The sequence below is a fragment of the Coenobita brevimanus genome, chromosome 110 (genome assembly GCF_032717465.1).
Source record: "Coenobita brevimanus isolate Jiangsu-jjx chromosome 110, ASM3271746v2, whole genome shotgun sequence".
NCBI lineage: Eukaryota > Metazoa > Arthropoda > Malacostraca > Decapoda > Coenobitidae > Coenobita > Coenobita brevimanus.
Window position 1 is genome coordinate 3,938,134 of NC_137063.1, and position 15,526 is coordinate 3,953,659.

Here is a 15,526-nt window from a genome sequence, read left to right on the forward strand (position 1 = left end):
AAAGACAGAAGAGGGAGTGTAAAGTCACACGTCAGCAGAAGGAAGAGGTAAGAATGACAGACGAGGAAGGATGGAAGAGAGGAATGGGCAGACACCCACGGCAGCACTACATTGAGTTACTGGATCCCCACCTTATGGTACTCTGTATACTTCATCAAACTGAAGTACAGTACTAAGTGACAGGCAGCACAAAGCTGAGTTAAATCCTTTCATACCCAAATACCCTTTTATTGAACAATAAATTCTGTAAGGCTTAATATTAGTTCTTAAAAGTTACTGTACTGTACATGCAAAATAGGTGTATGTAAAAGGAATGTAGCAATTACAGTAGCTTTAAAAAAGGTTAAGTGGACTTTTCCTTATGCTTCTTTCTCAACACTATCCAGTTTGCTTTTAATCTCTTGGAGACGTCTGAATTCTTTATTAACTGCTCTCAACTTCAACTGTGTTGTGGCACACTCCGCAACCAAACTAACTGCAGTTTTAAACTCTGTTTGAGCTTGTCTCAAGGTTTGTGGTGGAAGAGCTGTGAACCAACGAATGGGGTTACCACTCACCACTTTGGCTGTGTTCTTTTCATTATCAGCAGATGTGTTCCCACTCTTTACTGCAACATCTTCACTTGGACTCACTTCCTCCACATGTTGTTTGCTTTTGACAGATGACCTTTTTCTCAGCCCTGGATGAGAATTATCATCTAAACTAACATGCTGTGAACTACTGTCACAATCCTTGCTGTCTTCAGTGTTACCATCACTATCTGCAACCTGCATGGCTGGATCCCCAAACCTGGCATCTATTCTATGATACATGATGTCATCTCTGTAACTCTCTAGACTAACAGGTTCACTGATGACCTCTGCCAGGCGTCCCACTTCACAGTCACTGGATGGCAGCTGGAGGGCACTGACAGCATGGGTGCCTAGGCTATAACGTGTCTTGCCCAGCATGAAGAACCCACCTCTCATGCACTCCTCTAGCATCATGTTTGCCTTGAAGAAAATAAGCAAATCAGATTATTTATCTGTCATAAACACTGGTAATGCTATTAAAAATGAAAACCAAAAGAAATTACAAGTCCTCATCATTACTGTTATTATTTTATTATTTTTATTTTTCAGTTAATTCCTCACTAAATAGAAAAAAAATGTGTCCATTAAGTTTCACTGCTACCACTTAAGTTGATATGCCAGTTCCCCCCCAATTTACAGCATCAAATGTATGGAAAAAAATTGACATTTTGGAATGCATTCCTGATAGCCTACATAACATGGACCACATGTACTGGACTACAGTATGTACTTCCTGGCATCTTCAACAGCTACATGGGAACTAAGGTAGCCACTTGGAATCAAGATAACTTCAAGTTCTCAGTGTGTTAGGTATATGTACCCTAATGCAGTCTATTACAGTTGCTCCCCCTAGTATGTGCCTATATGGGTGGCAGACGACGTCCCGTACTAGGAATCCGTGTACTCTGAATAAATAAACTCATGGGAAAAATTACATATGGGCAGCACCCCCCCTTCATGGGCAACCCATGAGACTCCTTTCAGACCTAAGTATTGCACTGTACAGGGAAACTATCAGAGACATATTACCTAAGACAAAATAAACCAACAAGATTATGGCTTTTCTAAGTCAACAAGGATATGGCTTAACTAAACCAACACGAATACTGCTGCTCACCTTAACCTAAGAGGACAACAGGAGAATTGTCTCCTGCACCACTCAGTTTTGGGACAATTCGGCATCGTCAATTTGCCGTCACAACAATAACAAGACAATTCGCTGTCATTAATGAAGACAGCTATGGGTGACGCTAGAATAACTCAAAGGCGACTGCAGCGAGGAAGAAACTAGTTAATTAAATCACCAGTGATGGAGAGTGGAGACATGTCTATGAGCCATTTCCTGGGGAGGATCAAGAGGATGATGCGATGCCTGAGGTGTCAGAAATAGACTTTGCAGGGTTTATGAATTACGTGAGTGCATTAGCTAGTGAAAGTGTCGAAAGTGCTGGTGACGAAAGTGGTGAGGAAGGTGGTGCCGAGTGGTGAGGAGAGAATTCGCCGTCAGACAATTCCTCATCAAAACATGGACGATTCCCCAACATGACAATTCGCACCCTGGACAATTCCCCGTCATTCTATAAATACAGTATACATATTAATTAATCAATACTTTAATAACCATCAGTGTTCAATAGCGTAGGCTTTGGATATTTTTTATTAGTTCCATCTTTAGTTAATACTGACTAAAGGTGCAACTAATATTTAATATTCAAAGCCTACACTACTGAACATTGACTTTTATGGATCCCCCTGAAATACAGTTATTAAAGTACTGATTAATTAAGTATAAGTACTGTATACTGACGAGAAATCGTCCATGTTTTGACGGGGAATTGTCTGACAGTGAATTGTCTCAGAACCCAAGCATGCAACTCCTGCACCACTCGACACACCATCTTCCTCACCACTCCAGTCACCAGCACTTTCGACACTTTCACTAGCTAATGCACTCACTTCATTCATAAATCCTTCAACGTCTGTTTCTGACACCTCAGGCATTGCATCATCCTCATGATCCTCCCCAGGAAATGGCTCATAGACAAGTCTCCACTCTCCATCACTGGTGGTTGGCGCTTCTTGGGGTGGCATTGTCGCGTGCTCGGGGCAAACCTCAGATTTAGGCCACTGTTCACTGCCATCTCACCTATTACAAGTTCAATTCGCATCACTATTAAAAAATACAATGATAAAAATAGGTCCTCGCGTACAATGACGATCGTGTATTCTGAACTCGCGGTCTGTGGGGTGCAACTGTATGTTACTGAAGATACATGAAGTTCACTAAGGTCTGTCTATCTATTGCCAGACGCCATTATCCCGTAAGGGGTGGCCGTTTGACTAAGTTATTTGTTTTACGGGAAGGGGCATTAACCCTCCACCAACTCACCTGTTGACACGTACGGAGCACATATGGCTTGGGTATATGGTTGATTAATGAAATAAATAAGAATCAACTGTGAGGAAGGTACACATGTACAATTTCTAGACATCTGCAAACATTCGACCCAAACAAATTACATATTGCAAAAAACTTCCTATGAATATTAACACGAGTAATTAGCCAGTGCACTGAAAGGTCCTGCTGTCTGGTGGCAGCCCATGAACTTCTGACAGATACATGAACAGCAGGTGTGAGAGATATACAGTAGCTACCAATGCCTGAGGTTATTCTATCCAAAAGCAGCTACAACTGAGTGTTGTCAAGTAGAACATCAGGTTTTCATTAACAAAACTAAAGGTTCTACAATACTCATACCCTCATAAAGATGGGTTGGAAAAAATAGTAGCTATTCACATGTATGCTCTACTCCTTTTTATCGGGTGATTTCAAGGGAAGTATTAGAGTGTTTATGTGGAAATATTGCCTTCATGCATGTACAGTCTGTAAATCACTCGAATAAGGTAACCTGATTTCCATTTCTTAAAATCAATGATGAAAGATACAGATAATTTCGCCATTCGACATTTCCATTCGGTACTTGGCTCTGCCACACATACAATTGTAAAAAAAACCATGAGACTCGCTAGCTGCTGACAGGATGACTGGTCACATGAGACTGACAGTAACAACAGTTAGCAAAATGATGAATTCTGTTTGTGCTGTGGCAGGCTGCAAATCAAATTCAACTTTCAACGCACACCAACGCCCATTAATGAGACAAGTTGGGCTAGAAAAATCAGCTGTGTCTTCCTCACTATATCAGTAAGGTACGTGTGTTGTTTACATTCAGGAAAACTTGTACATTGCTCCGGCAGTGAGTTTAAAAACAAGGTAAAAGTTGTGCATGAAAGCACTGCTCCAAATATTTACCATGTCATAGTCTTGCACCAATTACATGGGATTTTTACTGAATACTGTAGTAAGTATGTAGAAGTTAATTCAATGGAGATTATTCCTGTTTTAGGGGTATTTCTTTTTTTTTCTAGTACTGCTTACACACCAATAGCATGAACAAACCAACAGCATGATTGTCAAAGGCATTTGAAAAATTTTGTGATTTAAGGAAATTACATGAAAGTATGTGCAAAAAATTTCTTTGAAACCCACAAAACATGTGCCTGGGAGAAGTTCACAGACAGCCACCACATAGCAGTACCTTTCTGTGGACTGGCCAATTCTTGAAATGTACAACAATCTGGGTGAGACAATATAATGTTCACCATGAATACTATAAATTCTATTTGCAACTTGCTAATCATATGATGCTTATCATAATGAACAGTTTAGGGTTAAAAGTACGGTAACTAACAATAACTAATGTTACATCTATTTAAACTAAACAGACAAAACTGAAAGTAGTCTCAGTATAGTATAATCAAGAATAATACAATTTAGTGCACTGGTTTTACTTTAACCTTGTTGTATTACTGACAACCAACATCCCCTCACTTGACGTAGTGCTGCCTACTTCTTCCTTCAACTTAATCACTCCATTTCTGCGCCTGCCCTCCTCGCTTCATATTTCTCCCATCTTTCCTGTCAATTTTTATTGCTCTTCTTTCCTATTCAGGTGGCTTTACATTGTGTGACAAGCCTAATGGTTTCCTGTAAGCCAGGAAACCAATTACAACGCTGGGTGGTAACCATATAACTAACCCGTATGTGTTCCCTATGTGTCAACAAGTGGGTTGGCAGAAGGTTAGTGCCCCTTCCCATGAAACGACTAACTCAATGGCAAATGGCCACCTCTTACAGAATTATGACGTCTGGCTATAGACTGACAGGTACATACTTATGGAAATGAATATGCAGCTGATGATAATGTTGAGTAACTCCAGTCTGTCTGGTCAAGCAGACCCAGTGCTGTAAATGGTTTCCTAGGAACTTACAGGAAACCAACAGGCATGTCACTCAGTGTAGAGTCACCAGACATGGAAAGAAGAAAAGGGGCAGGAAGGACAGGAGAAATTAGGAAGAGAGGAGGGCAGATAGAAAAAGAATGATCAAGATGAGGGAAGAAGAATGCAGCACTACATTAAGTGGTGATAAGTGCCCCACCTACAACCAGTATATATATATATCTGATGTATATGATGTAATGAAATCGAGCTCTGTTTGCAATACTGAATACAATATTAAGAATTCATAAAAGATCGTCAGCCAGAATCCAAAAACATCTACGGTACTGTAATACTGTTAATAGTTCTGATAACTCTGACCCCTAACTGAACATCCTAACAATTTAGTAATAAATAAATGATGTGCTAGGTTCCGTGTCTTATACTTCAAATCCTTTTTACCCTAACTTCACCTGAAACTACTGTCTCTCCATGTTGAATACAGAACTGTAGCAAAAGATGAACACTAGAATAGGATGGTAGTGATGAAGAACTGCTAAGAGCAGTCTTTTTTTTTGTCACTCACCTACAGGAAATAAGCTGCAAAATGACAGAAATCAGGACCAGGTTGCAGTAAAAAGTGCACCAGTTTAGTGTAAAAATGTGCTGAATACTTTTACAATAACGCTGTTAAACGAACAATTACACCATTCTAAACTGCTAATGCAACTGGAGGGGTAATGCCTTTAAGCTTAATATTTCCAGTGATTTTATTCAGAATATTTTATTCTTGCTACTAATTTTACTCTGCATTAGAGGCTCTTCAAATTGGAGGTATAGGATACCAATATAACGTACATCAGAGTCTTCAGTTTGAGAGGGCTTTCAAATCAGAACCAAGTTGTGTGGTGGAAGCCTGGTTAAATTAAAAAATACACCATCACGCCATGAAGGGGATAAAATGATTTTACAGCACTACTTTGGAATGGTGCTGGGCATAATTTCTGATATATATGATGGAAGAAGCGAAGAGTGGCACCTATGGTGGACTTATGAATCTCCCAAATGAACCTATTCTGCGATTACAGTATTCTCCTTGTAAGTCGCCTTTACTGGCATTATTTGTTGCTATTAAGTCCATGGTAAATTGCTGAAAATTTTCCTATAATAGTTCCAATGATACCCATGAATTTATATGCTTTCCCTTGACAGACAGAACCTATCTATCTACCTGTTGCCAGGTGCCTTAATCCAGTAAGGGATGGCCTTAAACTAACTGCCTCCATCTCACCATGTGACCCTGTCCCCTGCCATTTTGCTGTCCTCTCCCCAAATTACATCTCCCCCACTCATTTACCTCCCCACTCCATCCCTTCAGCTCATCCTCAGTCTTCCCCCCACCCACCCTCCACCTCGTTCACACACACTCTCCTTGTTACTGACCCACTCTCCATTCTTTCCAAACAGCCAAACCACTTCACTTTATATCTCCTACAATTTTCTATCGTATCCACACCACAATGCTCCGTTACTCCCTCATTTGTCAGTCTCTCTCTCCATGTAACTCCACATGCTCCCTCAGATAACTTATTTCCACTGCTCTCACTCTTGACTTGTGTCCTTCCAACAAGGTCCAAGCTTCGCTGCCATATATCCGGGTTGGGATCACAGTACTGTCATGCAGGAACCTTTTTACATCCATGCTCATCTCCCTATTTCTTACAACTGCTTTCAGTGAACCAGCATTCTTTCTTACCTGTTGTACCCTTTCAAGCACTTCCCTTACTCAGCACACTACTCAAGTACTGTACTTAAATGCCCTCACAATTTCCATTTCTGTACTATCCAGCCTCACCGTGCATTCAGTGACTTCACTTCTTTTGAAAACCTCAACTTTACTCTTCACTATATTCACTTTCTTACATATTCTCCCAAACTCATTTACCAAGCACTGCAGTTCTCCTTCCTCTTCACTTAACACAGTAACATCTGCAAACAACAGACCAGGAAGTTTTCACACACTGCCCTCTCTCGTTAGGGCTGTTCCAACATCCACTGCCCTACCTTGTATATCTTTTATAACTGCATCCATATACAAACTGAACAACCATGGAGATATGACCAGTGGCATACTGGGGGGGGGGGACCCCTGACTGACAGCCATGGGGGAGAGGGGCATTTAGCTGAATGGTAACTTTTTCATCTCACTGTTTCAAGGTTTTTAGTATTTCTATCAGAAACTAGACTGAAAGTAAATGATTCTATGCTTCTTAATTTTCATCCATCCATCCGTCATCCAATCCTACATTGCCCCATGAGAAGCATAGGAGCCTGGGGCTAGGCAAGTTGGTCCTGACACTTAAGATAAGAGTGACCAGCCTCACTCATCCCCACGTGGCATTACATAAGCAATAAACCCCAATCACCCCTTGCATACAAACCTGCATCGCCTCAATCTGATTGGAGTGCCTTAATTACCCACTAAACCACCAGGCACCATAATTTGGTTATAGGGTTACCACTTAGTGTAGTAAATGGTTTCCTGGTGTACAGGAATCCATTTGGCTTGTCACTCAGTGTAGAGTCATCCACAGGTGGCAGAAGGAAGAGGAAAGAATGAAGGAAAGAAAGACAGAAGTGGGAGTGTAAAGTCACCCACGGACAGAAGGATGAGGAAAGAATGAAGGAAAGACAGAAAGGGAAGGAAGGAAAGAAGGAAGGAGAGGAAACGGCCGAGAGTAGCACTACATCTAGTGAGTGGATGGTGAGCGTCCCCACCTACCACACCTGAATTCTGAAACTACCGTAAAACTATTATGGTGAATTTTCATTTGTATATTATTCACCTCTGGAAGGATGGGGGTGTCAGTGAACAGGTCCGCCCTGGGAGCCAAATACCCTATGAACCCCCCCTGGGCATGACACATCCCTGTTTTAATCCAGCATTCAGAAAAAAAAATTAACTCAGTTCACCATCCACAAGCACTGCATCCCTAGCATGCTCATAAAACTCTTCACAGTATTAAACAGCTTCCCATTTACTCCACATATCTTTAATACTTTCCAGCTTTTTTGTCTATCCACTCAGTCATATACTTTTTCCTAATCCATCAAGGCGCATACAACTTCTTTTCATTCTCCAGAAACTTTTCCACTTAACACCTTAGGATGAATATCTGATCTACACAATTTCCTGAAACCTCCCTTTTCTTCTCCAACTAATTCCTCTGTTATTTCCCTAAATCTGTCAGTAAGTATCCTACCATATACTTCTCCTTTTACACCATGAAGATGAATGCCCCTATGATTACCACACACTTCTTTTTCCCATTTTCCTTTGTACTGTACAAGGGAATAACTATACATGACTTCCAATCTTCCAGGACTCTAACTTCCTCCCAGGTCATTCTGCACAACTTCCATATCCATTCTACTACTACCTCTTCTCCATGCTTCAACATTTCACCACACACTCCATCAACTTCTGGGGCTTTCCCCATTTTGACTTTCTTTCTTGCTTCCACTACTTCCATCCTACTGATCTCCTCCTCCCTTCTCACCTCCCTCCTTCTCCCAGTCACTTATACTAGCATTACTTTCATTCTCTATGTTTACCAATTTCTTAAAGTGTTCTCTCCATCTGTTCATTTTTCTTCCATTCACAAGTAATCTGTGATTTTTATCTTTCACTCTCCTACTGCATGCGAATCATCCTGTCTTACTCTCTTAACCTCTTTCCAACACATTTTCTTACATGCAACTGTAGGGAAAACGTTGTGATATTCTGGAACACATCCCTAACTTTAATGACAGCTGCCTGTATATTATTATGATTTTTGTGGTAGGTGGGGCATCCACCATCCACTCATATGATGTAGCGCTATGTTTGGTGGTAACCATAAAACCAACCTGGTGGCCCTAGTGAATTAAGGCTCGTCAACCAGATATGGTCCATGATTTTTCATGTCTAAGGGGTGGTTGGGGGTTGACTAACTGCTCACATAATGCACCTCAGGGAAATGGAACTTGTCATTCTCACCTAAAATATCTGGTTTGAATGGACTAGCCCCTGGCCTCTATGCTCCAGATGGGGCAACAAATGACTGGATGATAAAAGAATGAATGATGATCCTGTACTGTGAGATTACATAGACTAATGTGACAAATAAATTCTGTTATCATGAGGTACTGCTGATTACTGCACTGTACCTTGATGAGCTGGTCCATCAACTCCAACTGCTTGATACACAGTTGGTCCAGGCCATCACAAAGCACCTCCATGGTTAACTGCACACTCCCAGCCATCTTGTCACTGTTAAAAGCACTACTCTGTTATACACTACACATACCAAGTAAAAATAAAAAAAAAAAAAAAAAAAAAAAAAAGGGGGGGAGAGACTGCCATGGATTTGTTGTTTTAATAGGTGAAAAATACCAACACAAACAGAGTGAGCTGAGTGTGATGCTTGAACCCAGAAGCTTTAATAACTCCAGCCTTGGGACAACTCGACCACCACCAAAAAACACTTATCACTTCCCTTCAATTCCCCCCCCCCCCCTTGAGACTTATAGATGACTCTAAGACAGTACCATAATTACATGCTACCTCTGGCTTCTACCTAGATGGAGCTGGTGGACTGTTGACTTCAGACAGCATTACCACATTCCAGAAAGATGAAAATCAATGCTCGTACTGGGGGGCAGGAGAAAACACTTCAGAGAGGAGAGGTGGGAAGCACTCAGAACCTGGGGTTGGGGAAAGTACCTAGTACAGAGGAATGGAAGGAAGCATCTAACAATGGACGGTGGGTGAACCTAACAGAAGCCTCCTTCTATAAATGCAATTCATTCTTTACCTGTTTCCACCACTCTAGAGGCATTATGGCCATAATGGTGAGATACCTCCTACTCTAGTTCCCTTGTATTTTTTAGACATAGTCTATCTATCTATCTATTGCCAGACACCATAATCCCGTAAAGGGTGGCCATTTGACTTATTTGTTTTACGGGAAGGGGCACTAACCCTCCACCAACCCACTTGTTGACACGTAGGGAGCACGTATGGTTTGGTTATAAGGTTACCACCCAGCGTTGTAAATGGTTTCTTGGCTTACAGGAAACCATTTGGCTTGTCACTCAATGTAAAGCTGCCTGTAAGGGAAAGAAAAGCAATAAGAAGTGACAGGAAAGATGGGAGAAAGAGGAAGAGAGAAGGGCAGGCATTGAAAAAGAATGATAAAGGCTAAGGAGGAAGCAGGCAGCACTACACCGTGAGTGGATGATGATGCTGCCTACTTCCTCCTTAGCCTTTATCATTCATTTTCTGTGCCTGCCCTTCTCTCTTCGTGTTTCTCCCATCTTTCCTGTCACTTCTTATTCATAAATGATGATTGTGATGTGTGTGGAGGCTAGGTATCCTATTCCAAGCTTTGTCAAAACAGATCACTTTCTTACATTCCCTTGGCTTACACTAACAATGAAACAAGATAAAAATGAAAACTAATCACCTTAGCTGATTGATTTTGTCAGTAAACAAAGGGTACTGTAATACTGGCAGCTGTAGTCATTTACAGGGAGCTAAAATACAATCCGTTCAGTACTTCAACTTGTCACCAGTACGGTAATATGAAAACAACAGATTTTCTTGCTGTCTATTTGTAGTCAACATTCTGCAGCGTTTGATTAAGTCCTTATGTTTTTACAATACACCTTACAATAAAGGAACAAAGTGAATTAAAGATGGGCAAAAACTGCAAACCTGCCCATTGTTGAAGGATTAACAAAAAAGAGTGATTGTTCAAGAACTTCTTCATGTTTCCTTAGTGTCTGTCAAGTGTACTATACATTCAGTGGATGAAGAGAAGAGCTTGTGCTCTGGCACTCTCTTGGATGTTAGGAAGCTGCTCACTTTCCTGTATACATATGGTACTTCACTCAATGACTGGGGAGAAAGCCATTGAACGGAATGATCTTTGAAACCCTTCACCACGATGACGTATCCTATTAATACATCATTTCTAGGCAACAGGAGTGCACAAGGACATACCTGGGGCATCAAAAACCAATGCTTTAATAAATATGGGCATAGCAGAGGGCTGCCTAAAGCTTCATAGTTCCTCATCCTACTACTCAGATATGGTACTGATGGGAAGGGATGCTTGTGGGAAGTGGTTACTGAGTTAAGCTCATGGCAAAGAGGTTAAGACTCTAATGAATCATCAAAAACATTCTTATGCAAGAATGAACAACAGTGATCCCTTGGTTATCGCACATATTTGGTACTGAGCCTAGTGCGTGATAATGAAAAGCACAGAACCTAGAGGATTTATCCTAATTGGTACTGGGTACCCAACTTGTACACCCAAATTTTCCCTTTTACAACAATTTATACCTAATAAATACATACATACATACTGTTAAGGAATCAGAAACATACCCGGTACACAGTCACGGTTAGTTTAATAGAATGTGATGAAAAAGACATAGTAAGAAAGAAACCTGAGATGGGCTTGAGATAAGGGACTCTGAGGCTAGGGGGTGGAGAGATAGTGGAGTCCACCACATGGGATTGTAACACTTCCAGTAAGGCTTCATCTTTGAATCCCATTAACCTCAGATACTGCACCATCATTGATGGCAGAAACCAGCTCAGATGCAAGTTAACGTACCTAGTTTTTTTTAGCTGAAAAATGGGTGATAATGGCAGGAGTGCAAATTTTCATCCTACAGATACCAAAAACCATTATACCGAAGTGAACGATAACCAAGGGATCGCTGTATTTCAAATGAAGCTTTAGTGTGGTCATAATTCAGCTTTGCTACGAGCAGCATAGAGAGCAGTCATATATGTAATACGCAAGAAAGTATGACTAGAGAAAGAGTGAATACTGATGATATGCAGTTTGGGTTTATGCCAGGCAAAGGGATTACTGTTGCCATATTCACTGTTTGACAGCTTCAGGAAAAATATACAGGAAAGGGGATCTGTACTTTGTTAATCTGGAGAGGGCCTCTGACAGAGTCCCTAGGGAGAAGGTGGAGTGGGCAATAAGAAAGATTGGGATCGAGGAATGGCTGGTTAGAGTAGCTATGACTATGCATATGGGTCTATTTATCTATCTATCTATTGCCAGACGCCTTAATCCTGTATGAGGTGGCCACAAACAAATTGCCTTAATGTCACTACCCTTTCATTTCACTGTCCCCCGCCATTTCACTGCCCTGCTCAAAGCTCACAATCCCCTCTCTCATATACCTCTCCACTCCACCCCTCCATCTTATCCTTGGCTTGCACCAAACGAGAGTGAATGGATATTTGAGAGCTGACTTTTCCATGAACACTGGTGTGTATCAGGGGTCAGTCTTGAGCCCATGATGCTTGAAGCCCTCTCACATGCCTTCAGAGATGGACTCCCATGGGAGATGTTGCATGCCGATGATTTGGTGTTGACTGTAGAGAATGAAAGGGAGGCAGAGGAAAGATTTACGAAGAGGAGACGTAAAAACCAAAATGAAACTTAACAAATCACTGGTCTGACAGAGATTTGATCTCGGGCCCTCGTGCTCCACACTCACGCACGTTACCACTATGCCAAACAGAGGTTCCCAGCTTTGCCTCTGGAAAATGCGGGCTTTTAAAGACCCAATTCCAGAGAGAAGGTATGGGGCACAAGGGCTTGAGAGTAAAGGCAGATAAAACAAAGGTGATGGTATTTAGGGTTGGTGGTAGTACAATGAATTGTGTGGCCATGTGCAGTTTTTGTCACAAGGGCATGGGAAGTACTGTAATTCTATCTTATGCAGTGTTTTTGATAAGTGAGTGCATAAGGGATGTACGGTAGTGGTACTAGAGGTAGAATGTGAGACAATGCTGATTTCACATGTGCGGTGTGTCTGGGAGAGCATGTGGAGATTGTCAGGCGTGAAAGGAATGATCCTGCTGGCGAGTCTTTTGAGTAGGCTATGTGGAAGAGTTTTGTTTGGGGAAAATGTTATGTGCTGAAGGTTGGGCTGGAGCTAGCTCTGTGGCTAGTGAGAATGGTTGGAAGAAGTTCAGGGAGCTGCTGCCTCTTCTGACATTGAGAAGGCTATCCCTCCATGCTAAGGGATTTTTGTATATGGCATGTGTTAGGAGTATAATTCTGTATAGTAGTGAGACCTGGGCAGTAAAGGAAGATGATATTCAGAGACTCAAATGTACAGAAATGACAATGATTTGGTGGATACGCAGTGTGTCCTTTAATTACGTTTATGGTGGAAGAGTTGAGAGGAAGGATGGGACGAATATTGTATTGGAGTTGTGATGAGGAAGAGTTGACTGAGATAGTCTGGGCATGTGGAGTGGTTGGGGGATGACAACTGGGTGCAGAAAGTAAGAAGTGTGAACACTGGGGGTGGGGCTGTGAGAGGCAGACTAAAAAAAGACCTGGGACAAGGTCAAAGAGTGTGACCCCAGGGACAAAGGACTAACATGGAGGCTGCCAAAGATTGAGCAGCACAGAGAGCAGTCATGAAGTGACCAATGCAGATGCATGTAAGCATGCTGGAGCCTTTATAAATGAAACAAAACATACGTATATTGACCACAGAAGAAATGAAAATATAGTCATTATGATACTAACAAGAATGTGATCCATCTTCTTAGCAATCCCTCCAATATTGGAATACTGAGTCCAGCAGTGAAGATTTGGCAGCCAGAACCAGGACCCAGCAATTCTTACCGGTATGGGATTTTGCAAAATCCAAAAGATAAGAACTACTGGTATTCCTGGTTCCAGGCACAAAGAAAATCTATCTATCTATCTATCTATTGCCAGACACCACAATCCCGCAAAGGGTGGCCATTTGACACTGAGTTAGTTGTTTTACAGGGTGGGGCACCAACCCTCCACCAACCCACTTGTTGACACGTAGGGAGCACGTATGGTTTGGTTATATGGTTACCACCCAGTGTTGTAAATGGTTTCTTGGCTTACAGGAAACCATTTGGCTTGTCACTCAATGTAAAGCCACCTGTAAAGGAAAGAAAAGGAATAAGAAGTGACAGGAAAGATAGAAGAAATAGGAAGAGAGGAGGGCAGGCACAGAAAAAGAATAAAAGCTAGGGAAGTAGGCAGCACTACATCAAGTGAGTGGATGATGGTTGCCACCACCTACCACAAAAAGAAAATACTCCATAAAAAAAAAAAAAAGACAAAATTCTTTTGTCAGCAACCATTTACAATGCTGGGTGATACCCATATAACCAATCCATGTTCCCTATTTGTCAAGAAGTAGGTCGGCGGAGATAGTACCTCTCCCTGTAATACAACTCAAAGACGAATGGTCACCCTTACAGATTACTATTATTATTTTTTGGGGGGGCGGTGGTGGGGCCAAGAGGCACATACACAACTTAACCTACCTTACTGCTGTCAAGTCAGGTACCAGTGAAGCTGAGCTTGTCAGGTTTGGCTGGTCTGTCATGACTAACAATGTATGACAAAATTAAGTTTGGAGAGGTTAGGCTGGATTTAATTATGGGTTTGGTGCACTACCACCACCCTATAAATCAACACGTAATTATACAGTATTTGGTTCTTCGTGCTGAGTGAAGGGATTTTACAGATGGAAGGCCTGTAGGAGCCCTCACACAGGCTGAGAGAGTTTGCAACTATATTTTGTATGAAGTTAATGCCTGGAGAAGAGCCAAATGGCAGCAAAGGACAGGGCAACATGTAGGCATTTTGTTTGAGGCCACCTCTTATGGGAGTAAGACATCTAGCAATAATTTTTATTTCTTTTATTGCAAGGCTGGTCTGCAAGAACCCCCCCCCCCCAATAAAAAAAAGAGGTGAGTTTTAAGGTTTCATGTCCATGGGAAAATGACCTAGTCAGTTCCTAGTGTTACTATTCTGAAGGGCCATTAAGTTATACTAAACTGCACAAGAAAAATGTTTCATACCAAGGATGTTGTTTAATGGCACAATTATCCTTATGGCGTCTGGCAGTTTTTTATTTTGCACTAAACATACAACTTCTGATGAAGTTATCACTGGCTAATTAAGGCATTTTCATGAGTACTGTACATCATTAAGAACACTGCAAGGCTGTCAAGAGTTCGAATATATCTAGGTACAAATTCACTTACCTTTGTCCTACAGCGTACACCAACGTCGCCACCTACAGCACGTCTGCCCCAGGATTGAGGAAGTGTATCCTGGGAATGTTGTGGTTGGTGGTGGCCAAGGTCTCGGCATGGACCCTTGCCGCTGTTGGGAAATTGGTCTGCACCATTTGTTTGTTTACATCTCACTTGCCTGCATGACTCATCCAATAAAACGTACGAAAACTTATCCTCTTACAAAACTTTAAACTGACTGGATATTTAAATGCATTGCTAAAAATCTACTGTTTTTAAGCAAACCAGTTTCCACCAATGAAAACAAAAACACGTCCCACTACTGCCTTCCCTTACATACTTCCACCCACCCGATAAAAACCAGCTGACGGAAAAATTTTGTACGGCACCCAGATATCCGAACATCACACATCTCAACAATTAATGCAATAAACAATCGTGGTTTGTATCACCAACTCAAACTTTTACAGTGGTAGGTTTTTGACATATATTTTGATCGTTTACTTGTACGGCTGGCACCAACTAATCAAGGCAGTCCTTGAGGAGTGGAATC

At 41.5% G+C, this 15,526-nt stretch overlaps 1 protein-coding gene across 1 annotated transcript; it reads right to left on the reverse strand.

The window, feature by feature from the left end:
• Window positions 1-230: 230 nt before the first annotated feature.
• LOC145417356 (vacuolar ATPase assembly protein VMA22) lies at window positions 231-15,287 on the reverse strand. The gene is made up of 3 exons (XM_080286031.1): window positions 14,983-15,287; window positions 9,063-9,165; window positions 231-992 (listed from the first exon to the last, which is right to left on the reverse strand). Exons 2-3 carry the CDS (start codon window positions 9,156-9,158, stop codon window positions 360-362), a joined length of 729 nt encoding a protein of 242 aa, XP_080142157.1. The 5' UTR covers window positions 9,159-9,165; window positions 14,983-15,287; the 3' UTR covers window positions 231-359.
• Window positions 15,288-15,526: the final 239 nt, after the last annotated feature.